This window comes from Lepidochelys kempii, chromosome 20, assembly GCF_965140285.1.
Source record: "Lepidochelys kempii isolate rLepKem1 chromosome 20, rLepKem1.hap1, whole genome shotgun sequence".
Lineage (NCBI taxonomy): Eukaryota > Metazoa > Chordata > Testudines > Cheloniidae > Lepidochelys > Lepidochelys kempii.
Window position 1 is genome coordinate 27,677,610 of NC_136399.1, and position 27,479 is coordinate 27,705,088.

Below are 27,479 nucleotides of genomic sequence, written 5' to 3' on the forward strand. Positions count from 1 at the left end.
CTTAGCTGGAGTTAATTGTCATAGTTCCATTGAAGTGATGACAATTTACATTGGCTAAAGATCTGTTCCACAGAGTCCATGTAAAAATTCACTCAGTGGCATATTTTCTGGATTTAAATCCTACCACGATCAAAATGGGCTTAATGTATTTAAACGTTGTTAGATAAAAAAATTGTCTGGGCAGATGTGAGCTGCCTTGTGGCTCTTGTTTACTGGAATCTATTTGACAGATTTGTAAAGTACAGAATTCATAAGGTGCAGCCTGAGGGCAACCTGTACGTGTCATACAGGGTATCCTAGCTCAGACTGGAGATTTAGCCTTTTGCTCTCATGGTGTAGGAGGGCTGTGGAGGCAGCACCTCATCCTGTAAAATTCAATTCAAACGTGAGGCAAGAAAGGAAAATCTGGGTTACCTTCCTCTTCCAGCTCTTGCAGCATGTCTTGACTTATCTGTTTCAGTCCCTTAGATGGTGAGCTCTTCAGCATAGAGACTGTCTTTAATTTTTGTCTTATAAAGGGTTGAGGGCACTGTTGGCACAAACCAAATAATGACAACAGGCCAACAAACGTCCAGCCAGGGATTTCACAAATGCTCATTTAACAAACAAACAGGACACAAAGAACTTGTAATAAAGCTCCCTAACACTTACTACAGAAATTTTATTAAAAGATAATTTAATATTCAAGAATACAAAGCAACATATTAACATTAAATACACATCTTTTGAGGCATGATGTGGAGTGAGTGGGTGATTTCCCCCATTTTCTGGCCCAAGCTCTACAACTACTGGGAGTAAATCCTTAGCGTTTCTTTTAGGATCTTGTTAAGAAACAGGAACAAATAAAAAGATCAGGGATGAGGAAAGAGAAAAAAGAAGGTGGCCAACATTATCAGAAAAAAGAGAGAGATGCTGAGCAGACTTGGAGAGATGTAATATTAGCTTTAACCATTTGCTAATGGCTTCCTGGTTCAGACACAAGTAGCTCAACAGCTGCTCACTATTGGAGAAATTCACCCTTATGCAAAAGGAGCTTAAATTGGTGGCCAGTCCTTGCACTGCCCTCTGCACAGGGGTGAATTTCACCCTGTACATAACCAGAAACCAAGAAAATCCATATCTGTGGATCGCAGTGTGCACCCTATTACAATAAATCACCCCACGTAGCTACCCATCATTTTATTTTACATATTTCAGTGTTAGCTCATTACATAATATTCATGTATTCATCTGGGGCCTAATCTTGAGATCTTTACTCAAACAAACATCACATGGACTTAGTTTGGTTCTGACACCATCAGAATAGGGCTCCATGGTGAATAATCAATGTGCAGGGCAGGAGGGGGAGGGTGTTGTCTTAATGTGATCCTGATATGGAAGATGTTGAGAACCACCAAAATACAGACTAGTCTTGCTTTGGATTAGTGAAAATGTGCCCTTCTGTAATGGGTTCAAGGGATTATGTTTGTGACACAACAGTTAGAGATGCTAGAGAGTGAGGGGTCTGTTGGAAAAGCAGAGAGATGGAATTAAGATAAAGAAACACACTGAGGCTGCTCACTGGGTGGCACAATCTCTTCTCTTTCCTAAAAGATACATGCTTTTTATCTGTGTTTATAGAAAATAGAAATTGCAGCAGTAGAAGCCCCAGGACCCCCAAACCATATCAACACACACTGCTTCACTGGATTTGTGCTGAAAAATGAGGGATGTTGGGAATTAAACAAATCAGTGGAGGCCTGTAGCTTCAAGAAAGTGACCATTTGTGAGTGTTTCCTCCAATGGCCTAATCTTTACAGTCATTTCCTCTCTGCCTAGGTATCCGCGGCCAAGTAATCTGTGCTCTCTCTGTACTGCCTAGATTATTCATCACACTGTGCTAAAATGTGTATCACACCGAACCCATCCCTTGCAGAAAACTCCTGGCACCACTGACAGATGTTTGCTTTCCATGAACAGAGCAGTAAGTCCTCTGGACTTATTTCTGAACGGTCTCTTGGAGTTTGCTAAACAGTAAAAAAAAAGGAAATTCTGGGCTGACCCACAGCCTGCCTGATGATTCATAGCAGAGGTCTTTCCTGCAGGCTCCATCCCTAACAGAAAGCTAGGATTGGGTCCTCATCTCATCCCCTTCTCTGTCCCCACCATTCAGCAGGCAGCACTTGGCGGCAGTGCAGGTCTGTCTCACTTTCCAGCAGTGCACTCCTCATTGTTCGCAAAGGTTTTCCTGGGATGGTGTCCCCAGGTGAGGGTTTGGTTCGGGTTCAGTGCAGTCTGTGCTTGTCCTTTCCAGAGAAACTTGAGGGGACCCTGTGGAACTGTTGTTGGTTTGAAACTTGGAGACCATCCTGGCAGTTTCCTGGGTGATCTCAAAATGTCTGAGTTGCTGTTTTCCTCCAGAACGTCGCTGCAGTGTGCTGGGCTCTGGTGAGCTACTCCTGCTGCTGCCTTTCTTCTCCAGGACTTCCTTTGTCATGGGGCTGCAGTCTGCAGGATTGCCTTCTGCATCAGCCTCCATCAGAGGGCTAGACAGAGCAGCAGCCATCAAGGACAAGCTGGAAGGTTTGTGAATGACTGGCCTCATTTTGGCCTGTGCAGGTCGAGAATACTTCACAGGCTGCCGGCTGAAGTACCCCCTGGGTTGCGTCCCTAGAACTGAATCAGAATCTGAGTCTGGCTTTTCGTGCACTGATTCCTCAAGGTCCTCCAGCTCAGAGCCGTCATTTCTATTCAAATCTGAACAAAACATTAGAGAGTTATTTTAAGATGAGGTTCCCCCTCAACCTAGAGCAGTGGTGGGCAACCTGTGGCTGACGGGCCGCAGGTTGCCCACCACTGGCCTAAAGCATGCGGCCTAGCTAATGTGACAAATTGGACTAGTACAAATCCCTGGACAAACATACAAGTGGAGGCCATTCCCCTGTTCAGTCCTGGGGACTGAGCTGCCACTCTTAATGCTGGTGTAAATCAGGAGTAATTTCAGAGACATGGTGGGAAATGGGTGCAAGTGAGGGGAGATCAGGCGCTGTGTTCTCAAGCCTGTGAATCCTGCTTACAGCACCTTAGAGAATCGACTCTGGCAGGTAACTCTAGGCCTCCTGGCCTCTAGCAGCAGGGCTTGTGCGGAGTAAAGGAAAACCCCTTCCCGAGAAGGGCTCATAATACATTGAAACTTGGTGGCATGCTAGCCCGGTGACTGTGATGGAGTGGGCTGCCTAGACAGGAAAGTGGCAGAGCGATGCCATGCCTTACCCCATACACAGGGACACACGCAGAGACAGGCAGACACAAAGAAGTTGTGAAAGTTCAGTAAACACAGATCAAGCCAACCCAAAACCTGCTCCATGAACATGTGCCCCTGCTTGACATTTACCTAGGGGATCTGTGCTCAGGGGACTGTGTGCTCCCTCCACTGTCAGCTCATTGATGGCTTCACTGGAAGATGACTTATCAGACACGTAGCCCTCACTTGAATCATGCTTGAAGGAGAAACTCTGTTGGAAAAAGCCGAGTTTTGTGAACCTCTTTAGACAGGGCTCTCCTTTCAGATTAATTACAATATGCAATTCCCTGAATGTTGCAGTAGCCAAGGGAACAAAGATAATTGGCTAATGGCAAAAGTATCTTGATCTCCAAGACTCCATTTCAGCTTGCCCAATGCAAAAGCACAGTGCTAAAGCTGGCTCAGCAAGAGAGGGAGAGGCCTCTTACAGCTGGGGTTAGGACCCTATTTCACTGGGTGCTGCACAGACACAGAATGTGGGACAGTCCCGCCCTGAAGAATCTAACTAGAGAAAGGCTGTGAGGTGAAACAATGGGGAGGTGATTTGCCCAAGGTCACACAACTGGTCAGAACCAACAACAGAACCCAGGTGTCCCAAGTGCCAAATCAGCACTCTGCCCATTGAACCATACTGCCTGCCACAAAAGGCACCACAGGAGCAGGGGTTGCTTTCTGGCAGGAGAAATGAGACCTGTGCTAAGGTTTACATCCAGGTATTCTACATACTATTAAAACAGACCATTTTAGAATGAAGGGGCGGTAGCTCTGCCCTGGAGTTGTGGGGAGACAAGGTTCACTCCCTGGGTTTATGGCACCTTCAGAAAACCCTGCATGGAAGCACAGGCCCCTTATTTAGAGCCACCTGTTCTTTATGCTCGATATAAATCAGGAATAAGCCAATTAAAAGCTTGGTGAAGGACTGATTATGAAAATGGCACTAAATTCATGTCACCTCCCTGGTTCCCTCTGGATAGGTCACGATGCGCAGCATTAATGGGCAGCAGCCATATTATCTGTCATGCTGCGGCCTCGCTTAGTGATTCCTTTGTGAGTCCTTGTGCAGATGGACAAAGTGGGGGGAAGCAACGGAAACATAACCATTAATTACAGCAAAGTAATTACTATTAGATTGAAACAAATGAGAGCCTGAGATGGCTGCTACAGTGGGGCCCGAACATCATTGCTCTTATGGGCCCAATTCCCCATGGAAGTCAGTGGGAGTTTGTACAGAGATTGATCAAAATCTGAGCAGGGACTTCACGATTTGGCTTTATTATTATATTGAGAACTCCTATAGAACTTAATTCCCCACCCCGCAATAATTTTTTACCTTTCCTGTAGAATTTAGTAACCATCCCTGCTGTAGAATTATATAGGATGGTGTGACGGGGCATCTGCCCTGCACAAGCCCCGATAGGGTTAAAACCCAGCCTGGAGGGCTACAAGGAAACAGACAATTAGGGCTGTGGCTGCAAGGCTGGACCAGCCAATCAGGGCCCAGCTGGCCCATATAAAAAGGAAGCTGCAGGCTAGAGCAAGGTTGTCTGCTGCAGGAAGCCCAAGGGAGGGGACTGGCTTCCTAGAGGGCTGCAGAGACTAGCACTGTGAATAGGGCTGCTAGGACTTGCAGGCCCAAGGCCCTGGAAGAGGGTGAAGGAGCCAGAAGCAGGAGCCGAAGGTGCTGGGGAAGTGGTCCAGGGACTTGAGACAGACTGGTGGAGAATGAAAGGAGGGACAGCGGGAAGCTGTTATTTACAGGGTCCCTGGGCTGGGACCCAGAATAGTGGGTGGGCCTGGGTCCCTTCCTCCCCCCACTTGCTGCTGAAGAAGCAGCCAGGCTATGGACTGCCAAGCTGCTGCAAGGAGCCACTAAATTGTTGCAGAAGGAGGCCCCTGGAAGGGGGAACCTGGATTGTGACATGGCCGGAGGGCTGTGCCCTGACGCAGAGGCAGTGAGACTGGAACTGTAGTGGGTCTGCAAGTGGAGACAAGGACGGGAGAGCCACCACCACCACTGGAGGGCACACCTGCTGACCAGAGCTAATTCCCAAAATGGCCAGCAGGAGGGCGTCAGTGCGGTGAGTGACTCTGTGACAGATGGTTTTAAAAAAACAAACTCAAACTATGGAAAGGTGCTGATTCCCTATTAGAGTCATACCTATTAGATTATATTGGACTTTTCCATATGGGGAATGGAAGTCAGGTGCACTGTCAGATTAATACCTGCTTTCAGCTGGGATCACAGTCACGATAATTCCTTAGGCCTCAGTGACTGGGAACCACAGGGAAAGCAGTACCACTGCCAACAAGACATGAATGTGACAATTAAGAAAAAGTGCCCCCCCACACCCTTCTCAGTGGCCTGAGCACAGGACTGGGACACAGATACTGATCATTCAGGCTTCGACTCTCCCTGTGACCTTGGGAAAACCACTTTCCCTCTCTCTGCCTCAGTTACCTCAATTATAAAATGTGGGTAACACCCCTGACTTGGCTCCCAGGAGGTATTGCCCATTACCTCAAGTTTTAAAGTGCTTTGAAGAGGAAGGGTGCTAGGCCTTATCGTGAGAGACGAGCAGATGGGGAGGGCTGGAGAGGTGCTTAGCCCTCAGCAGCACAGAAACACAGCCTATCTAGGCACAGCTGAACTATGCCTCTGAGGGAGGCAAGCCCAGCAGGTCTGAGCTGGGGATCCTGCTGTATCCTTCGCTATTTATACAATCGTCCATTCCACGAGCTATAAAACTATCTACTGAGAGACGCAGCAATGTCCTGAGTAACGTAATCTGGAGAAACCCATGTCTTTTCTGCAGGAATCGGATTCTTTAAAATGGACAGCAAAACACTCTCCAGAGCTGTCTGGGGAGCTGCTGAGGGATCCGTAGCTTGGAATTTCTTCCTGTTCAGTCGCCCATTTGCTCTCTGAATAACCCACAGATGCCAAGTGGCTTCACTTTCTGTAAGATCCCGTCTTCCTCGCTAATCCAACTCCCTGGGACTATAACAGGGTCACGGGGCCCAGCTCAGTGTCTCCGAGCTGTACCTCTGTGGTCACACCCTGGGCTTTCTCAGCGCTCTGCTGCTCCTCTTTGTCCTTCTCTGCCAAGGCCTCTTGCGAAGTGTTTTCATCCAAAGATGGAGGCAAGTCATCCATCCCAAAGACCCTCTCGTAGCTCAGAATGAGAAACTCCACAATCTGGGCCTGGTACCCAGAGTCTACGAGGCATGACATGGAGACATCGCTCCCTGAGCCAGGCCGGATCAGCGTTGGCCCAAAGATTATCCCCAGGTTGTTGGGAGACATCTTGTTCTCTTCGTATCTCTGAGCCACCCTGGGAAAGGGAAACATCATGGTTAGGGGCTTCCCAGCTCTCAAACCCACTGCAGTGAGCGGGGAGGGACGGAATGGGCAGGTACTGGGGGAGCTGATAGCACCATTTCCTGGCGCAGATATACATCCTGACCCTGGCAGGAACTGGGTGAGGGAGGGAGGGGATGAGGTTCTGGTTTCCAACGCTCAGACTCCACTGTTCCCTCTAAGCTGTGCACGTGTGCGTGTATACACTGATCCTAAACCCCACGCACACAGCGAAACACTGTGTGCACAAAAATTTGCATAGAAGAGATTTTTTGCACACACAGCCTGTCAAAAATTAGAGGGAACATTGACTGTGACCCAAGAAACTGCTCTGAGCTGAGTGAAAAGTCTAGCTCTAAGAGAAGATGCTTGGTCAGCGCTGAATGAAAGGAGCTTGGGGACATAGGCCCATGTCTCCCATTGCCCTAATGGGGATTCTGGCTCTGCACCTAGTTTAACTGTAAAGTGCCATCAGTTAAGGAGTGGCCAGCCAGCTCATCTGGGACCAGGGCCTTTTCCTTCTCCCTTGTTGGGAGCTGCGAGGGTCTCACCTTTCTTCTGAATAGGCTTTTCCCTCATGGCTGTCCCTTTGGGTCTAACCCTGCCCTTTCGCTGGCGAAGGAGGCTACAGACATGTCAGCACTTCAAGCTGAGGGTGTAATTCCCAGCTAGTGTGCTAAACACGGAACATGGCTGTGGCAGTAGTGCAATGGCAGGAGAGGCTAGCTGTACTGAGCCACCGATGCCAGACTCGTCCTCGGGGCAGCTGGCCCCTCCCGCCGCTTGTGCTGCTGTGGCTACATGCTATTTTTAGCATGCTACCTCACGGAGAGCTAGCTCGAGTATGTTTTCTCAAGCTGGAAATTATACGCCAACTCCAAGTGTAGATGTGTTCTAAGAACTTGTTCTGATACTGACCTGCCATTGTGCCAGATGCTCATCTGGGGAGCAAGATCTCTGCAGCAATCTCTTTGCAGCACTAGCGTCTAACAGACCCCCTCCCCATCCAGGTAACGCTAATCAGCAAGCCAGCCCCTTGTCCCCATCACCTGTACAGATGTGCAATGAGGTGTCGCAGGGTGTTGTAGTTAGTCCCAGGCAGTTTGCTCAGCAAGTCCTTCATGCTTTGAATGGGATCTGCTGAGAACCCTGAGCTGTCTCTCTTCCCTTCCCCAGGTCTCTGTAGGTCCTTGGCAAGTGCGATTAATTCATCGTAGAGCTCATACAGGAGCACTGGTCCTGACAGCTGCAGTGAGATGAGGGAGATTGTGTTACTGCAGCCTGCCTATTTGATGCTCTGGGGAAAGTCCCATGAAGGACCTTTGCTGGTGTCAGTGGCCCCGCAGTCGTGGCCCCCTTCAGCCACATGCTCCCAGGCTCATACCCATGATGTGCAAACTAGTGATTGGCTCCCTGATTTCACATGAACTTCTAGCGCCTGCAGAGAAGGCCCAGGCCTCGCCAGAATTGCCTTTCACATGGAATTAATATTTGGGGAAGCTCAGAAATAACCCAGGTCTGCTACTGCTCAGGGAAGCATTGGGTCTCATCTGCCCTTTATCACTGCAAGCCATGAGGCCTGGTGAGGTCAGGAAACTTCCCAGGGACCATCTTAGACAGTCACTCCCATGGCACCACAGAAGGTGAAAGTTAGGAGATCAGTGCCTGGAATTAATCCCTGATTCTACAGTAAACAGACATCAACACATCCCAGTGCTTCAAAAACCCAGCTAAGAGCAAGCCAGGAACAGGGGTTGCCACCCTCCCAGAGATGCACCAGAAACTGAAGCCAGGAGCCTGCAAGTAGCCAGGACCAGAGATTGATCCTGGCTCCTCCTAGGGATTTGCTACCCACCTCCTTCAGGAAATGCTTCAGGACGCCAGTGATGTCATGGGGAGAATGTTCTGAGAGCTCCACCAGCTCCCTCCCATTTTCAAATGCCTGGCAGAGCTTCTCCACCCGGGCCTTGGCCCCACTTATCCGATAGATCCCCTGCATTATTGAAATGGGGAAAGGGCAAGGGATCCTGGTTAGATAATGTGAGAGGAGTGGGGAGGCAAGGGCCAGGAACTAACAGGACAGCTTAATTTCTGCAGCTAAGGCCAAGAAGGGATGTGACATTCTCTTTCCCCCTGTGGACAGGCAACAAAGGGTGATATGCAGAGACTCGGTACTCAGCCACCCCCATGATGGGCCATTAGAAATACCAGAGCTAGAGGAAACCAGAGAGAATTTTAGTTAGTCTGTCTTGATGCCAGGTGACCTGTGCCAGCTGCCTGGGCCACCATCAATGGTTCACCAGGGAAACCCCCTTTGTGAAAAAAGAAAAGGAGGACTTGTGGCACCTTAGAGACTAACCAATTTATTTGAGCATGAGCTTTCGTGAGCTACAGCTCACTTCATCGGAGTTCCTGTCAAAGTCAAATGGAGCATAATCCTGGTCCCCAGCGGGAGCAGGACCAAGCCCTGTGCTGGACTCAACCCCAGGGCTGCTCACCTGCACTCCGAGGGCACGTGCCTCGATTTCTGAGGTGCATTTCACAACTATGAATGGAACCTCTTCTGGGAAATCCCGTGGGACCTGTGTGAAGTCGATGCCAAAGAGGGGCACTCGGCTGGGCAGCTTCTTGTGGCCACAGGTGATCAGGAGGTTCTCCAGGCACTTCCTGTGGCAGGTCAGGTAGCACTGCAAGGGTAGGACGATCTTGCAGTTAAGCACTAATTACAGTTCAGCAAGGGGAAAGTGTCCAGAAGCTGCGGAAAGTGTCTCCCCCGGGGCACGTCACAGGCTCTCCCTTCTCCTGTTCCCTCCATTCCCTGTTCTACACCTCTCTGCAGAAGCGCATCACTGGGAGATACTTCCCCTTTGCCTCCCTTTCCTCCGCTGTTATGGCAGAGCAGCCTGGGGTAAGAGACAGGGAGATGGTCATGCACTGAGTTGTTGGCCTCACAGTGTGGGGCCCATTCACATAGTTTTGCACCGGGGACATGCCTGCAGTGAGATACCTTGCACAGGGACCAGGGAGAGCTGGTTATCTACAGTCCAGGGTGTTCTGAGCTTTCTCACCTCTTCACACTCGGTGCCACTGACCATAAAGGTTTCACACTCCCTGCACTTGGACGGACCCCGCAATTTCCGCAGCCGGTGGGTCTGTGCTGCACTTGACAGAGAGATGTTCTTAAACTGACACTGGGATGATCCATTTTCTGGTGCAGCAACCATGTAAATAACAAGAAGACATTATAAAAAGTCATTCATGCCATCTAGAAATGCAAAAGACTTAGCAGCCCATTTCTCTAGACAGCTGGGCAGTTCTCTTGTCCTGCTATCCATTGGGGATGATAAGGGGTGCTCAACATAATGACTGACTGTTATTGGCTTAACTGGAGGGGGCCTGAAATAGAATTTGGGACATTGCTGCCATATGTAAGTGAGCAGCAGTAGCATAGCTCTACTGAGGTTCAGGGCTGGAATACCATGGGGCGTTGTGGATTGGAAGGGGCATCAACAGAGCTGCTGTGGGGAGCCCAGGTTTAGAATAGCAGGGGCCTGTGGTTTTGGATTGAGGAGCATCAGCAGAGCTGTATATGTTGGGTGGGGAGCCCAGAGCTGGAATAGCAATCGGGGGGGGGGGGCTGCAGGTCCAAATTGAGGGGCATCAGCAGAGCTGTATGTGGGTCCAGAACTGGAATAGCAGGGGCGCTGCCCGTTGGGATTTACATGCATTGACAGGGCTGTGTATGGAAAGCTCCCTTTCATAAGCATAACAGAATGGGGAAGCACATGGGACGCAGGATGCTCTCCTGCTGTTTCTTTTTATCAGTCATGTAGGTTTGTTTATTGCTCACCATTTTCATATGTTTGAGATGAATCTCTCTCTTCAAAATCATCCGAGGAGGACATGGTGCCTGTGGATGAAGCTTTTAGCAACATCCTACTTTGGTGCCCTGGAGACAAGGAGGAAGGTTTTACATTATACAAAATACAAGATGTACTTTATTTACGTGACAGGTTTCAGAGTGGTAGCCGTGTTAGTCTGTATCAGCAGAAAGAACGAGGAGTACTTGTGGCACCTTAGAGACTAACAAATTTATTTGAGCATAAGCTGTCGTGGGCTAAAGCCTACTTCATCAGATGCATGCAGTGGAAAATACAGTAGGAAGAGATATACACATATACACAGAGAACATGAAAAAATGAGGGTTGCCATACCAACTCTTAATAGCCAACCTTAATCAGTTGGTCTTGTTATCATCAGGAGAAAAAAACTTTTGTAGTGATAATCAGGATGGCCCATGTCAAACAGTTGACAAGAAAGTGTGAGTAACAGTAGGGGGAAAATTAGCAAGGGGAAATAGTGTAATGACTCATCCACTCCCAGTCTTTATTCAAGCCTAATTTAATGGTGTCCAGTTTGCAGTTTAATTCCAGTTCTGCTGTTTTGCATTGGAGTCTTTTTTTGAAGTTTTATTGTTGAATAATTGCGACTTGTAGGTCTGTAACTGAGTGTCCAGGGAGGCTGAAGTGTTCTCTGACTAGTTTCTGAATGTTATAATCCTTGACGTCTGATTTGTGTCCATTTATTCTTTTGCGTAGAGACTGTCCGGTTTGGCCAATGTACATGGCAGAGGGGCATTGCTGGCATATATCACACTGGTAGATGTGTAGGTGAACAAGTCTCTGATAATGTGGCTGATGTGAGATCCTATGATGGTGTCCCTTGAATAGATATGTGGACAGAGTTGGCAACGGGCTTTGCTGCAAGGATAGGTTCCTGGATTAGTGTTTTTGTTGTGTGGTGTGTGGTTGCTGGTGAGTATTTGCTTCAAGTTGGGGGGGCTGTCTGTCAGCGAGCACTGGCCTGTCTCCCAAGATCTGTGAGAGTGAGGGATCATCCTCTTGAAGGACGGAGTCCTCGCTTACAGACAGCCCCCCAGCCTGAAGCAAATACTCCCCAGCAACCACACAACAAAAACACTAACCCAGGAACCTATCCTTGCAGCAAAGCCCGTTGCCATCATGTGCCAGCAATGCCCTTTTGCCATGTACATTGGCCAAACCGGACAGTCTCTATGCAAAAGAAAATAAATGGACACAAATCAGACAAGAAATATAACATTCAAAAACCAGTCAGAGAACACTTCAACCTGCCTGTGTGTGTGTGTCTATATAGATCTCTTCCTACTGTATTTTCCACTGCATGCTTCTGATGAAGTGGGTTTTAGCCCACGAAAGCTTATGCTCAAATAAATTTGTTGATCTCTAAGGTGCCACAAGTACTCCTCATTCTTTCTTTTATTTATGTGTTGCACATTATAGAAAAAATAAAAAAAGCTCCAAATCACATTTAATTTCTATTGAAGTTTTTTTGTTAGTATGAATATTAGGCAGAAAGTGCCATTCTTCTCACCTGGGCTAGAGGTGGGAGAGTCCAGGGAGCGGGATTCGCAACTCCCACCCAGGCTTTCTGTGTCACTGTAGAAGGATTTGTTTACACCTGTAAAAGGTGAAGTAAAAGAGACAGATCATCTCAACACCCTGACTAATGTCTCAGCAGCAGTTTCTAAATGTACAATCTCATCTGCTGGGGTCTTTACTCTTACCGACAATGCTTCACAACAACTGACCTTTCTGCTAATATCTTTTAAAACAGAAACATAGGCACAATGAGAGCCTGGTAATCCAAAGAGCAATCTGGAGGCATTTTTGCTGAATCATGCCATGCTTTTTGAAGACCTTTAGGAAATGTCCTTTTGTGCCAGAAAAGTTTAATGACAATTATTTTCTACCGTAATGAGATTTCCAAAATGTCTTTGAGAGAAATTTTAAGATGGTGAAATGGGATGTTAAATGTGCAATGAAAGGCGATGATCTGTGGAAGGAGCATGAAAAACTTGAAAATATAAAATACCACTCGGGCCTGAACTGAAGGAATAACAAGAGAAGGCTTACTGGCTGCACTGCCTGTCACAGCCCACTCTAAGGTGGCTTGCATACAGAGTATAGTCAAGCATGAAATCAAACATGAGGTTATAAAAGTGATTCATAGATATTTAGGTCAGAAGGGACCATTATGATCATCTAGTCTGACCTCCTGCACAACGCAGGCCACAGAATCTCACCCACCACTCCTGTGAAAAACCTCTCACCTATGTCTGAGCTACTGAAGTCCTCAAATCGTGGTTTAAAGACTTCAAGGAGCGGAGAATCCTCCAGCAAGTGACCCATGCCCCATGCTACAGAGGAAGGCGAAAAACCTTCAGGGCCTCTTCCAATCTGCCCTGGAGGAAAATTCCTTTCTGACCCCAAATAGGGCGATCAGCTAAACCCTGAGCATATGGCAAGATTCACCAGCCAGATACAAGTAAAGCGGTCTGATGCTGCAAGTAAAGGGGTCTGAGGGTACACTGGATGTCCCCAGTCCCCAAACTGCCAGAAAATCCATAAATGTTTTCACAGGAAAGAGAAACAACAAAGTTTCAGAAAAAAAATCTCCATTTCAGGTCACACACCAGGAGATGGACAAGAGCTTCCAAGGCATTCAGGCCATGAACCAGCTTGTTTGTACCTTTATTAAAATGCTGTAAGGCTTATGTACCATGCAAATAGACTACACCTGCCTTATCCATGACAGCATCTCCTGGTTAAAGCTCAGAATGACCTTCACAGCCTCTTTTTTTTTTTTTTTTTTTTTTTGGAACATACCTGTTGTCTAAGATGCCTGTGGATGTGGAGTGAATAAAACCTGACACTTTGTGAGATAAAAGTAAAATTTTCTGATTCAATCAGGGAACAAATTTTCATGACCCTGAATCCCTTTCCATAAAATGGCAGCAGCCAAACCAGACACAGTTCCAGTCTAGAGAAAGCCCTGGGCTCTGACTCTTTTTAGGTTATTAATAACCTAACCTCTCCTTGCTACGCTTGGCTACATATATATAGGAATCAAGCAGCAGTGACACAACAGAGAGTTAACTTTTCCTTGTTAAATTAAACCCACTTTGTTCACTGTTTGTGGAAAACTGCTTTCCTGATGCATCTTCCGCAGATGTGCTCAGATCAGCGGCCGAGGATGAGATGCAGGAGTATTGCACTGCATTCTTTTTTCTGCCACTAGGGGGAGACCTGAGACCGACAAACACAGAGAAACAAGTTTCAGAGTAGCAGCCCTGTGAGTCTGTATTTACCAAAAAAACAGGAGGACTTGTGGCACCTTAGAGACTAACAAATTTATTTGAACATAAGCTTTCGTGGGCTACAGCTCACTGCATCGGATGGATTCAGTGGAAGCTTATGCTCAAATAAATTTGTTAGTCTCTAAGGTGCCACAAGTCCTCCTTTTCTTTTTACAGAGATGAGGAAATATTTTTTATTGTGAAAGAGACAAACTTTTGAACAACACAGACTTATTCAGGTCTGGGACCACCATGACTACAACAATGCTTCAAATGAAATACACAAGCAGGGGCATTTTGTGTTTTGTTTTTTTTAAAATGTCTTTAATTAGTTCAAATATTATTGCCCCATAGATGTACATGGTGCTTTAGGTCCATATAAGGGGACCAGGTCCTGGCCTCCGGGAGTTTACAGGTATTTGTATGCTGGTCTTTTCAAAGAAGCCAGGGACAAGTGCAAACTAGATTGAGAGTCAATACTAAGAACATAAGAATGGCCATACTAGGTCAGAACAATGGTCCATCTAGCCCAGTATCTATCTTCTGACAGTGGCTGGTGGCAGATGCTTGTGAGGGAATGAACAGAACAAGGCAATTATTGAGTGATCTAGCCCCTGTTGTCCAGTCCCAGCTTCTGGCAGTCAAAGGTTTAGGGACACCAGAGCATGGACTTGGATCCCTGACAATCTTGGCTAATAGCCATAGATGGACCTATCCTCCATGAACTCATCTAATTCTGTTTTGAACCTAGTTATACTCTTGGCTTCCACACTATCCCCTGGCAATGAGTTCTGCAGGTCAACTGTGCATTGTGTGAAGAAATACTTCCTTATGTTTGTTATAAACCTGTTGCCCATTAATTTCAATATAAGTAAGTTTAATATAATTTCCCATATATTTTCTGTCTACAGGAAGTATATAAAGATGGGTAGTTTGGAAATCAAACATCATACATATGAGATAATGAGGATCAATACATTAAACAAGTGGGAGAAATAACTCCTGACTTGGGACAGACAGCTGGGCCAAGTTATCCTTGTGCAGCCTCTAACACTTACTGATCGTCACAAGGAAAGCAAATGATCTTTGGGAGTCTGTTCTCTGCTAATGTTAATGGAAGCTATGCAGAGACCTCAAGGAGAGAACAGACCCTTCTGGACTTTGGCTTGTGGTACTTCTCAAAGTGATCAGCTAGCCTATTCCATGTCTTCTCAACATTAATAACCCTGCAGCATCACAAGTGACTTTATAGCGTAAAATGTTTTGAACGAGTCTTTTTATTCAGCTTATTATACATTTCAAGCCCTCAAGTCACCAGCTGTGGTTCTACATTTCTTTACCTCCGCCCTGCAGGAATAAATGCTTCAAATTCAAACACCTCCATGGGGACCTCTTTCTTCTGCAACTTCTGAATGAATTCCAGATATTTCTCACCCACTTTGTAGGGCTTGCAGTACTCAGTCATGTTCTCGTACCCCACTGGAATCTTCTCTGCCTGAGTCTGCTGCAACTTGAACATCCTCAAGGTGACCTTATGGAAATCCCAAAAAGCATGAAACACCCCTAGGCCTAGGTGACCCTCTTTCTCTTGAATCTCAGGTGTGTCCCCCAGGCTCTCAGTTCAGTTCAGCCTCCTACACAGGCCCCACTGTTACCCACACTTTCCTGCTTATTGATATATCTGCCTAGCATTTTAGTTTCACTTTGTTAATGAAATTACACAAAGAATTGCATTTAATTTAAATAAACCTGCATACAAGCCCATTAGCCAGTCAAAACACAGACCCCTACCCCATATCCAGCTGCTCTAGGAACTGTACTTCAGTCATGGTCAGGTGAAGCTGGTGAGGGCTCCTCGGGGCCGGATTAACCTCTTGTGGGCCCCCTATAGGGGCAATGGAGCATGGCGCGGTGGGGGTCGTTCCCCGGAGCGACAGGCCAGCCAGGGCCGTTGGGCATGGCATGGCAGGGGTGGCCCTGCTCCGCCCAGCCCAGTGAGAGGGCCCTATTTACAAACCAGCAGTTGCCAGATGCACAATGGCCTGCCCGGATCTGTGCTGCCAGCGTGCCCCTTCCCCTCGGGGGTGGGCCCATGCCATGCCACACAGCCTCCCCGCCGCCCCTGATTCCCTATGGCCAGAACCCCCCAGACCCAGGGGCTGGTGGGGTCTCAGGGCGCAGTGCAAACAGAGCAGGCTGGGGCCCGTCCTGAACGTGGGCCCGGCTCTAAGGCACCATTGGTGCCATTGTAAACCAGGCACTGGGGCTCCTCTGGGAAGCCAAGAGAGGACTTCACCTCCTCTATGCTGAATCATATACAGGACGAGCTTTGCTCACTGGCTCTGAGCCTGCTCTCTAGCCTCTGTGTTTGTCTCCACATCGTCTGTCACCAGATTCAGCCTTGTCCCACAGACTCCCCTGGTAAACTAGGAGGTCTGTGGTCACTATAGCTATGTATGTGACCACTGATCCTTGCAAAGTCAGCACTAAAGTGATGCTCAGGATGTGATCTGAGTTCCGATTGCTTGAGAACCATCACATTAATTATCTGTATAGTAGAGAAAGATCAGGTGGCTCTGTCCTGAATGATGACTTCCCTGTGACTGGGGCAAGTGGCACAGCAGTGTCATACTCACCCGTGTCAGCACCTCATCTCCTTGGTAAATGAGTTTCCGGATATGGGAGACAATCCTCTCCCGCACCTTTTCCAGCTCCTGCCGACGAGAGTTGGCATCACTGATGCACGTCTTGTAAGAAACTTCTGTTTCCTGAACCTGGGTGCAGCAAAATAAAGAATGAAGAAGCAGCAATGCCAGGCTGGGAACCCTGGAAATCACAGGCAGGCAACCACAGTGCAGCCAGGAGTGAGGGTGACATGTGATAACGCAGAACACAAAGGGAGATGAGCTGGATGGGGCTATCGGCTTGTTTGTTAAGCGTTTATATTAAGTCTTAGTGCTGATTTTCAAAACTTTTGTTGATACATTTTAAAAAAATCAAAGATTGGACAAATATTTTTGTGAAAAATTTAAAATTTTAGTAAGGCTGCAAACTCTCCATAAGGCTAGTGAATTCAAAACCCATCTGTGTCACTGGAGCATTCTGCGTTGCTCTGCAGCACATTCAGTTGTAATGCTAGGTGTTCAGCCTACAGGGGTATCTAGCCCAGCATGGTAAAGCCACTGAGCATTGAATATTCCTCTTTACATGAGGAACAAGCTACTTCAGGGTCCCAAACTCTTCTGGGCACAGGTGCCTTTGTGGGTGCCAAAAATGGGAAAGAGCAGAGGATATCCAAAATGATTAAAGGCTGAAAACTCAAGACCTAGCCCTGCTCAACCCCACATCCCAGCAGCAAAGGATGAACCTGGTAGCCTCATAATATTTTACTTTGAGCACAATATTTCAAGTGGCTTCTAGTTCGTTGAGTCTGTTCCCCAGTTATCTGTATAAGAGAGAAGTGATATAAGCCCAGGTTTCAGAGTAGCAGCCGTGTTAGTCTGTATTTGCAAAAAGAAAAGGAGTACTTGTGGCACCTTAGAGTCTAATCAATTTATCTGAGCGTAAGCTTTCGTGAGCTACAGCTCACTTCATCGGACGCATCACCTTCAATTGTGCCTCCTCACGAGTGCGGCGCCGTTTTTCCAGCTGCTTGTTGGCGCTGCCAGGGTGGGTTGCTGCTATGCCCTGGTACTCATCTTCTGCCTTGGCACTCAGCAGCTTGGCTTTCTCCAAATCCTCGCAGCGTTGTATGTAGTGCAGGCGGGACTTGCGCAAGGATGACAGTGAATCATTCTGGAATCCGAGAAGGAGGGCATTTAGGGCACATCGTCAGGCTGGAAGGAGACTGGGACCACAAGTCTGCTAGTCATAAAAGCATCTGTTTCTTGGGTGCCGATGTCACTTACTCTAAGGCCACTGCTAGCCAGTGTCAGACTGTGGAGAGGACTCTATGCAAGTATCACTTACAAGACCAAAGAGTAGGACTAGAACTCAGCATCTCCTGGCTCACTGCTCCTGACCACACTGCCCTGACTCATCATCACACTCAAGTTGCAGTGGGGGAGGTTTAGATTGGATATTAGGAAAAACTTTTTCACTAAGAGGGTGGTGAAACACTGGAATGCGTTACCTAGGGAGGTGGTAGAATCTCCTTCCTTAGAGGTTTTTAAGGTCAGGCTTGACAAAGCCCTGGCTGGGATGATTTAACTGGGAATTGGTCCTGCTTCAAGCAGGGGGTTGGACTAGATGACCTTCTGGGGTCCCTTACAACCCTGATATTCTATGATTCTATGATTCTATGATCATCCTCACTGCACACCTCCAACTAATTATTTTCATATTAATGATGACTGTCATTAGGCTTTAGAGCATGTACCCCATTGAGATGAATGGGTATCTCTACACTGCAATTAGAGACCTGCGGCTGGCCCATGCCAGTTGACTAAGGATCACAGGGCTTAGCCTAAGGGGATGTTTAATTGCAGTGTAGATGTTAGGGCTCAGACTGCAACCCAAGCTCTGGGACCCTCCCACCTTGCAGAGCAGTGTAGGGCAGGGTAAAGGGTTCCCAGTAAGGCTGCTGTTAGCACTTCTCCCTATGTGCTCTGAGAGGCCCTGTGTTCTCAGTGTTCTGGGCCTGTAGCTGTCAAGATGGCCTGGATCTCTCACCATTTTCCACCTCTTGGTCTCTTACCATTCTTTTCTGTTCCTTTAGCCATTGATCTTTGAATTCTTTCCGCCACTTCTCAATTTCATTCCTCTTGGCTGTGAGAGGCTGCAAGGGAATAAAGGTGCAGGTGAAAACAGCTTAGCTATACTCTAGCTCAGCCAGAAGCTATTGATGCAGACACCACTGAGAACCCTATGTTAGACAGGAAGTCACATGAAATGGTCACAATGGTCTCTTCTGGCCTTAACATTTCTGAGCCCCTAATGTCACCCCTCACCCTGTGTTACAAAGGCTGGAGCTGTTTAAGGATCAGTGTCAGGATGCTAACCCTACCCCTCTACTGCTGCAGCCTCTTTTCATACCCAGACAGTAAAGGGTTACATTAAACCAAGTCACTTCATGTCATCAAAATTGCAAGAGGGGAAAGTCTGAAGCATCTGCCCTGCCTCGGCCTGAGTAACTGGGCAAACTAGTGGGGAGGTAGAAAAATGCCTTCCGGATCACTCAGAGTATGTTTACACTGGAATTAGACACCCATGGCTGGCCCAGGCCACCTGACTTGAGCTGCAGGGGCTTGGGCTGTGGGGCTGTTTAACTGTGGTGTACATGTTCCGGCTGGGGCTCCAGCCTGAGCCTGGACATCTACAACGCAACTAAACAGCCCCATAGCCTGAGCCCCACAAGCCCAAGTCAGTGGGCACAGGCTAGCAGTGGGTGTTTAACTGCAGTGTAGACATACCCCGAGCTGCTCTGCAGCTTCCACTGCAGCCTAAAGCTAGACTAGGTTCCAGACTGTGTGTGTCTCTCTCTCCCTCCCTCGCACACACACATGCACACCATTGAGAGGAGTAGGTACAGATCCTCCCAGCCCATTTAGCTCCCAATAAACTGTTACACACAGATATGCCAGGAGCCCCTGCAGAGTGGCACTCCATGCTATAGCATGTGATCCCCCTGCACAGGTCCTGGCATCCTGCCAGTTCAGCAGAGCAGAAACACTCTTCACAGGCATGGAAGAATGGGTAGGATGAGCCACAGCAAGGTTCTGCTCTGGAAAGGGACTGTGTAAAGTCCCTGTGTTTGTTGCCTCCCAGCAACTCCAGATCAAATGTGTGCAATTCTTTAGTAAGAAGGAACCACAGATTCCACCTGGCCCCTGAGAGGCAAGCTGGGGTCTTTCTGGCTCTCACTGTCACTGTTGACCCAAGAGAACTGAGGTACCATATGGATGCTGGTCATGGGAAGGTGGAGAGAGACATGGTTTGAGAACAGCACCAGCTCTGGCATCTGAGGCTATGACATCAGAAACCAAAGCTCCCAGAATGCTGCTCTGTTGGGAAGTAACTTCCCTTTCCCAGAAGCTGAGTGTGGACTTCCTTCCCGTTTCTCTCAGTCAAATCAGAGAGAGCATCTAGCTCCCAAAAGATTAATGGGCCCGCCCTTGAACTACCCTGGCTGCTGCCTTTGGCTAACCAGTGAGATTAAACTGTCTGACCTAAGCAGGAAATACAGTACCTGGCAGTATTCTCTCAGCTGCAAAGCCCCTGCAGTCTCAATGGCTAAACTCCCAATCTTTATGTCATGTTCCAGGACCATGGTGTAGAGCAGCTGGAGTGGCATGCAGACCTGGAGAGGCAGAGAGTGTGCATCATATATACCAGGTAGCCACAACAGCTTCTCCAGGTTAAAGAGCTTTTGCTTATTATGAACTGAAATGGTTGTCCATGTTGATTACAGCTATAACAAACACACACTGCACATCACAAAGCAGCATCAAAGGGAGTATTTATTCTCTGTTCCACTCCTTTGACATATTACGAATGCATCCCTTTGTCTACTGCATAGAACAATCTTTGTTCCCTTTATAACCGTATGGAAGAAAAAGGGAATTGTCCCAGCTCTGAGAGCTTTATTAACTATGACAGTTAATGCTAGACAGAACTTTTGGAAGGAATATAAAACCTCCTGCTTCAGGACTTAAACCAATCTCTAACTATTAGGAATTAGGATGAACTTTCATAGGAGGCAGATTACCCACAGCTGCCTACTGTGCAGTTTTTTGCACCTTCCCCTGAGGCTTCTGGTATTGGCCACTGGCAGAGACGGGATACTGGGCGAGATGAATAATGGGTCTAATCCAGTCTGGGAATTCCCATGTTCTTATGTTATGTCGGTATTTGGAATATCCTTAATGCCCTTGCTTAGACTTGTACCCAGCAAATTACTGAACTTCTTTGCAGTATTGTACTTTTAACAAATGGGAAATCATGTCCTGTAGGCTTCAGCATGATTCAAAACAGAGCTGATTTAGCTCCATGAGTGATGTATACACAGCGGCACAATAAACCCTCTTGTACAGTGAAAGCAATCCAAGAAGGAAAATCCAAAAGAAATCATACCTGTTGGTTAATGGTATATCGGCCTGATTCTGCTATCTTCACAATGCTTTTGGCAAACTCTATTTCTGTGAAAGGGAAGAACAGGTTAGTGTCTAGATCTTCAGTGGCAGGGGGATGTCTCCCAAGAACAGAGGTATTGCTCAGCCAGTATGTGAATTAGCATCATCCTAAAGGAGGTTTTAGGACTAGAAGAATTTATAGCCCGGCCTTTTCTGCTAAGAAATGATTCTGCATTTTAATATCTGGTTCAGACCCAAGTTAGAAAAGCAACCTTTCACCTGTTCCTTGTTAGCTTATTTGAATCCACTGCTGCCTGCAGTAACCCCCTGCTGGCTCTGCAGAGAAACACCAAGCTATGAGAGTACAAGGTCTTAAAGCTGGCCCTAGTTCACCCTTATGCAATGAGAGAATTTGGTACCATAAGTGGAAGCAGTGGAGAGATTATGGATTCTGCTAATGGGACTCACCATAATTCAGGCGTTTATCAATCCAGCTCAGCAGTTCTTTGACATATTTACACCACGTTTTGGCATATTCAAGTGCTGCATCAACACCACCTTCGCATTTTATCAGCATCTCATCAGCCTCTTCAACTGCAAAAATAAATCCAGACTCAGAAGGGCTTCAGAGGCTCCCCCAGGGTGAATCTCTCTGATATTTTGGCTTGTGCCATCTTCACATAACAACAGGTCATAGAAGAGATCTTTCATGGAACAACAAGGCTATACAAGCTATTTCACCGCAATCAGCAATTTCACACCAACTCCCCAGCACAGCCATATGAGTTTTAGGCAATTTAGATACATTTTATTGGGGACCAAATGCATTTAAAATAGAACTTTTATTAAGTTTATTTTTTGTAAATTAGAGGCCAGGACCCATTGTGTGATGGTAATGGGAGTGACGAATTGCAGTTATGCTCCCTCTCTGCTCCTTGAGGATGCTGAGACCGACTCACAGCACTGAAGTTAGCAATTCTGACAGAACTTCAAGCCAAAAGTTGTCATCACACAAATTAGAAAATGGCTTCTCTTCAATGTAAGATTCTCATGAGGGGAGACGTGGTTTTATATGGGACTTTATGATGCCAGTGATGAATACAGAACTGATGAGTCTATGAAAAGTGAGCAACAACAGCATTTCAAATACAGTAACTGATTTTTATTATTGGGAAAATATTTATTGCACTAAAAATTGACAGGCAGCTATAGAAATATAGAGAATTAACGTCCCAGTGCTCAAAAGTCAAAGTCAGTGTACGAAGATAGGCTGTTAGTGGGATAACAGGTGAAAACATGTGTAAACAAGGGGCTCAGAGGGGGTATGATGGGTATTCATCCCACACTTACCTGGAAAGGGTTAATATAGATTGAGAATGGGGCTAATTAACCCAACAGGCCGCAGCTGAGGGGAATCAAGTGGCTAAGTAATCCCCTGACTGCATGAGGCAGCCCATATGAGGAAGAAGGAGCAGGGTTGGGATAAAGACAAGTAGCCCACAGTTACTCCCTGGGAGTAAGCAGTTGAGAGGCTGGCGAACTCAGAGAGGGGGAAGGTAGGAAGGAGAAGGTTCAGGAAAAGGTAGCAAGGTCTGTGAGGGAATAGACTTTAGCTGCTGAGCTAGAACCCAGAGAAGAGGGTGGGCCTGGTTCCCCTACCAGCCACTGAGGGAGGGGCAGTGGAAGGGAAGACTGCTGGTGAGAAGGGACTTTGATACACAAGCCTGAAAGGGACTGGCTGGAGGGCTGAGTCATGAAGAGGCAACTCTTGGAGCAAGACAGAGGCTGCAGACAAGCCAGAGAGGATGGAGAGATGATGTGCAAGTGCAGAAAGGGGTGCTGGCCTTGCAGAGCTAATTCCCAGAGTGTCCAAGAGGAGGTGTTATCCTGGTGGTGAATAGAGCACCTCATCTCAAGGGTTTATAGGGAGCAATGTGAATACTGAGCTTTAGAGCCCCAAATGGACACATATGACTATATTCATCTCTGCTGGAATCTGCCATGGCCATATAAGGTAATGGCAACCAGGGGACATCTGAATTGTACATTCTTGTTCATAGGTGGGGAACAAGAGCCAATGACAGAAAATGGATCAACTATTCTTGAGTCATCTATATATTTTACTTTGCTTCTCTTAAATTACCTGTGATTTTCATCTGCACCTGCCCCTCCAAATTGCTTTTGCTCTTGTAGAAATTTTCATCCACCTATGGGAAAAAAAAGGAAGAAAAATATTATCCAGATGTTTAGAGGAATTTACTAAGAGCTGGTCTTAGAGTTGTCGTCTTCTTTCCTGGGAAGTTTTATGTAGTGAGGAAGGTAGCTAAAGACTTGACAGAAGGCTAGTAGCATAATATAAAACTCCACAATTTACAGGAATGTGGGAACTGTGACAGGGTGTGCACACCCTGCACTGGGACTGCAGGGGTTAATTCCTCTCTTTAGGCTGAGGAGGCCACGCCCCCTCGCCCCTGTTGGGCATGTGCAGGCCAGGTATAAAAGGGAGCAACCCAATTAATTTGGGGCTGACTGCTGGAGAGGAAGGAGGTGTTCTGCAGACTCCTGCTGAAGAACTGCCGGCACGTCACGATGCAGAGGTCAGCCAGATGGCAGCGACACCACCCCCCACCCCGACCTCCCAGGCTCCAGATGCCACAGAGGGAGGAGAGACTGGGGGAACCCTGAGACTCCAAGCCGCAGAGAAGTGGGTAGGAAGTAACCCAGGGAGGTGGTCGGAGACTAGCTCAGCGTGTTTTGGCTGGATCCCTGCCGAGCTGGTGGTGGGCAACCCTGCCACCGACAGGGCCCTGGGTTGGGACCCAGTGGAGAGGGAAGGCCCGGGTCTCCCTATCCTGGCCGCCGCCCACCCTCGAGTGGTGGCCTGGCTCACCACCCCTAACTCAGGCAGCTAGGCCGCACAGCCCTGATTGCAAGAGCAGGTAGAGTGACTTTGGTTGTTAGGCCACATTACTCCAAGACCCAGAGGGGTCGTGCAGAGTTGCCCATGGGCCTATAATGACCCATGCCCCATCCCAAAAGGGGATGGGGTGTGCATGATCCGTGACAGGGACAAATAAGCTTCTAACCCTGTTAGCTCTGGAGAAAAGCCTGAAAACGTAACATGAGTGCAGCCTAAAGGCTCAAAATCTGAAGGCAAATAAAAAACCCCAAGTCTATTTTCAAAAATCTCATGGGTTTTTATAGATTTGTATAAATTAGGGCTAGAAGGGAACATTGGATCTAGTCTGACCCTCTATATGGCATTAAATTTCACTAAGACACTAATTTGCAGTGACTAAGGCAATTTTCAGAGTAACAGCCGTGTTAGTCTGTCTTTGCAAAAAGAAAAGGAGTACTTGTGGCACCTTAGAGACTAACCAATTTATCTGAGCATGAGCTTTCGTGAGCTACAGCTCACTTCATCGGATGCATACCGTGGAAACTGCAGAAGACATTATATACACACAGAGACCATGAAACAATACCCCCTCCCACCCCACTGTCCTGCTGGTAATAGCTTATCTAAAGTGATCATCAAGTTGGGCCATTTCCAGCACAAATCCAGGTTTTCTCACCCTCCGCCCCCCCCCAAACTCACTCTCCTGCTGGTAATAGCCCATCCAAAGTGACCACTCTCTTCACAATGTGTATGATAATCAAGGTGGGTCATCTCCAGCACAAATCCAGGTTCTCTCACTCCCTAACCCCCCTGGATTTGTGCTGGAAATGACCCACCTTGATTATCATACACATTGTGAAGAGAGTGGTCACTTTGGATGGGCTATTACCAGCAGGAGAGTGAGTTTGTGTGGGGGGGAGGGCGGAGGGTGAGAACCTGGATTTGTGCTGGAAATGGCCCAACTTGATGATCACTTTAGATAAGCTATTACCAGCAGGACAGTGGGGTGGGAGGGGGTATTGTTTCATGGTCTCTGTGTGTATATAATGTCTTCTGCAGTTTCCACGGTATGCATCCGATGAAGTGAGCTGTAGCTCACGAAAGCTCATGCTCAGATAAATTGGTTAGTCTCTAAGGTGCCACAAGTACTCCTTTTCTTAAGGCAATTTTGAGCTTTTAAGCAAATCTCATGGATTTTTGCTGCCAGATTCATGATTTCTGAGCTCTTTGGGTTGACAGTACTGCCATCTTGTCCACCTTTTTGCATAGCGTAGGTCCTAGAACTTTACCCAGTGATTCCTGGCATGGAGGAAATTACTTTTTCTTAATCAGCAAGAGTGAATCCAAACTGCATGCATTTGAAAATTCTATGAAGTATTATTTGTTCTTTAGCCCCCAAAATAAAATTAGCCACGCTTCTCACTTTCTATTCTGTACAGGGTCTTCTAGCACAGTGGTGGGCAACCTGCGGCCTATCAGGATAATCTGCTGGTGGGCTGGGAGACGGTTTGTTTACATCGACCATCCGCAGGCACAGCCCCCCACAGCTCCCAGTGGCCGGGAACAGGGAAGCGCAGTCACTGGGAGCTGCGGGTGGCCATGTCTGCAGACGGTCGATGTAAACAAACTGTCTTGCGGCCTGCCAGCAGATTACTCTGACGGGCCACAGGTTGCCCACCACTGTTCTAACACCATCACTGTATCTGTGCACCTAGCATGTCTCTCTCCTTTGGTAAGAATTCTAACCAAAAAACAACTTCATTTCCCTTGCTAGAATAAACGTTACTTAATCTCTATTGAAAAGGGTTCTCTTCTTTTCGCTTACTGGAAGCATCTTGCTCTCTGGGATCAAGTCTGTAGTGTCCGTGCTGTCTGTGTCATCTATGAACATGTCAACTGTCCTGTAAAGTAAATAAACTGATTAAATAATAAAGACTTAACGCTATTGGAAGCTGCAAAATGCAGGATTAGAACCATGGCACTTAATTTATTGCTGAGCCCATCTCTTCTGGGGTCTAAAAGGCAGAATATGACTAAGAGAGAGGTCAATCTGTAACCAGCTGGTTTTTGACCTGACTTAGTCCAAATTATTATTATTTAAGAATCTAACCAGAAATGATCATTGTAGCCTTTAGCAGAGTCAGGGGATCCATGTCTCAGCTGAAGGTAGTTATAAGAAAGAGATGCCCAAATTCTGCTCTGTTAAACCCATTTAATCTCAATTAGTTCATTGGGTTTCGTAGATATAACTGAGACCAAGCTTATGGAGCATACACAAAGGAGGGTTTATAGTGCAACTATAGCTATTGCATACCCAGCTGAAGCCATCGGTGGGTGTCTGCGCCTATCCCAGACTTAACTAGAGCAACAGAACAAATATACCCAGCAGAATAAGCTCTCCACCTTTTATCTGTTTGAATTTTAATAGAACTGTTGTTCTTATAAACCCCACCATTTAATATGCTACAAAGCAATAGAGATTACCTAAATAAACCCTTCTCTGCCATTTTATCTGCTTTTATTTCATGTGAGTTTTTCTTTTACAAATTAAATAATTTTATTGGAGATGGTGCACTGTAGTGGGCAAACATAAAACACTTGAGAGAAGACAGACATGTCCTTCAGTGTTTGATTATATAATATAGGGCCAAGTGTGGAATTTACACTAGTGAGCACTGACTCACATAAATAGCCCCATTCACTTCAAGTGATCACCATCACAAGGGAGGATTCCACAATCTCTCTCAGAATGTGTGTGGATTAAGGCTGAAAGACAAGATCTTCAGAGCAGAGATTGTCATTAGCTCTGGACAGCACCTAGCACAATGGGACCCTGAATCAGGTTGGCCTCTAGGTGCTACTACGATATACATATTAAATTACTACAACAACAATGGGCCAGACTCTGCTATCCCTGGTGTAAATCCAGAGCTCCCTGAAAACATCCTCTCTAGTAAGGTGCTGCAAAGTTCAGAAGAAAGGTACGTGATTGACTATCTTAGGAAGCCTGGAAGATAGTAAAGTAAATCGAAGTTATAGGCAGAAAATCTCGAACCTAGAGAAAAAGAAGCAGGGAGGGGACTCTGATGATTTTTCTAAACATAAAAAGGGTATTAATAGGCAATGGAGGTAATGAGTCACAAATAATATATACAGTGAATGTGCAAACACGTAAAAAAGGAAAGGGAAAAAGCAGATATGAATGGTTAAGGCCCCATGGAACTGGAACCAGACCCATCTTGTTTGTGTACATACGCATTTCCAAGTGAGATTTCTAAGGCGTCCAGACTCCGGAAAATCTCACTGTACCGCTTCTTGTTTTCAGACCCTCTCACTTGATGGTTGAGACCTGGAGATAAATAGGAAAGAGAAACAGTTTTGCTAAGAAATCCCAATGGGCCTGATCCAATGTCCACCGAAGTCACTGGGAGCCCTGTGCATTGCAGTGAGCTTTGGATCAGGTCCAATATACAGAGAATGGTGAGGAAAGTAGCAAACCATGGTGGGCTAACAGGAGGGTAATAATGGGAGGCCACAGATGGGAGGAGATAAAACTGTGGGAAAACCAGACATTTTCCAAGGCTGCTTGGGTGACTGAGCCTCTTGGAAACGGGAAGCCAGATCCAGAGCCCACTAATGTAAATAGGAGACTTTCCACCAGCTCCATTGGGCGAGGGAACAGGCCCAAGATC

General features: G+C 46.9%; 1 protein-coding gene across 1 annotated transcript in view; it reads right to left on the reverse strand.

Annotated features, from left to right (window-relative positions):
• Positions 1 to 641: 641 nt before the first annotated feature.
• The window catches only part of GMIP (GEM interacting protein), a 38,049-nt gene continuing 11,211 nt past the window's right edge, over positions 642 to 27,479 (reverse strand). Inside the window, exons 2-21 of the mRNA XM_073318686.2 lie at positions 27,043 to 27,136; positions 25,613 to 25,688; positions 23,032 to 23,095; positions 21,357 to 21,482; positions 20,890 to 20,954; positions 20,006 to 20,116; positions 18,515 to 18,595; positions 17,425 to 17,613; positions 16,455 to 16,592; positions 15,159 to 15,349; positions 13,644 to 13,768; positions 12,054 to 12,140; positions 10,492 to 10,590; positions 9,710 to 9,849; positions 9,140 to 9,328; positions 8,497 to 8,634; positions 7,691 to 7,887; positions 6,327 to 6,615; positions 3,374 to 3,494; positions 642 to 2,736 (exon numbers count right to left, since the gene is read on the reverse strand). Coding sequence (XP_073174787.2) covers positions 2,207 to 2,736; positions 3,374 to 3,494; positions 6,327 to 6,615; positions 7,691 to 7,887; positions 8,497 to 8,634; positions 9,140 to 9,328; positions 9,710 to 9,849; positions 10,492 to 10,590; positions 12,054 to 12,140; positions 13,644 to 13,768; positions 15,159 to 15,349; positions 16,455 to 16,592; positions 17,425 to 17,613; positions 18,515 to 18,595; positions 20,006 to 20,116; positions 20,890 to 20,954; positions 21,357 to 21,482; positions 23,032 to 23,095; positions 25,613 to 25,688; positions 27,043 to 27,136 — 3,050 coding nt within the window. The 3' untranslated portion in view covers positions 642 to 2,206. The remainder of the gene's footprint in view (positions 2,737 to 3,373; positions 3,495 to 6,326; positions 6,616 to 7,690; positions 7,888 to 8,496; positions 8,635 to 9,139; positions 9,329 to 9,709; positions 9,850 to 10,491; positions 10,591 to 12,053; positions 12,141 to 13,643; positions 13,769 to 15,158; positions 15,350 to 16,454; positions 16,593 to 17,424; positions 17,614 to 18,514; positions 18,596 to 20,005; positions 20,117 to 20,889; positions 20,955 to 21,356; positions 21,483 to 23,031; positions 23,096 to 25,612; positions 25,689 to 27,042; positions 27,137 to 27,479) is intronic.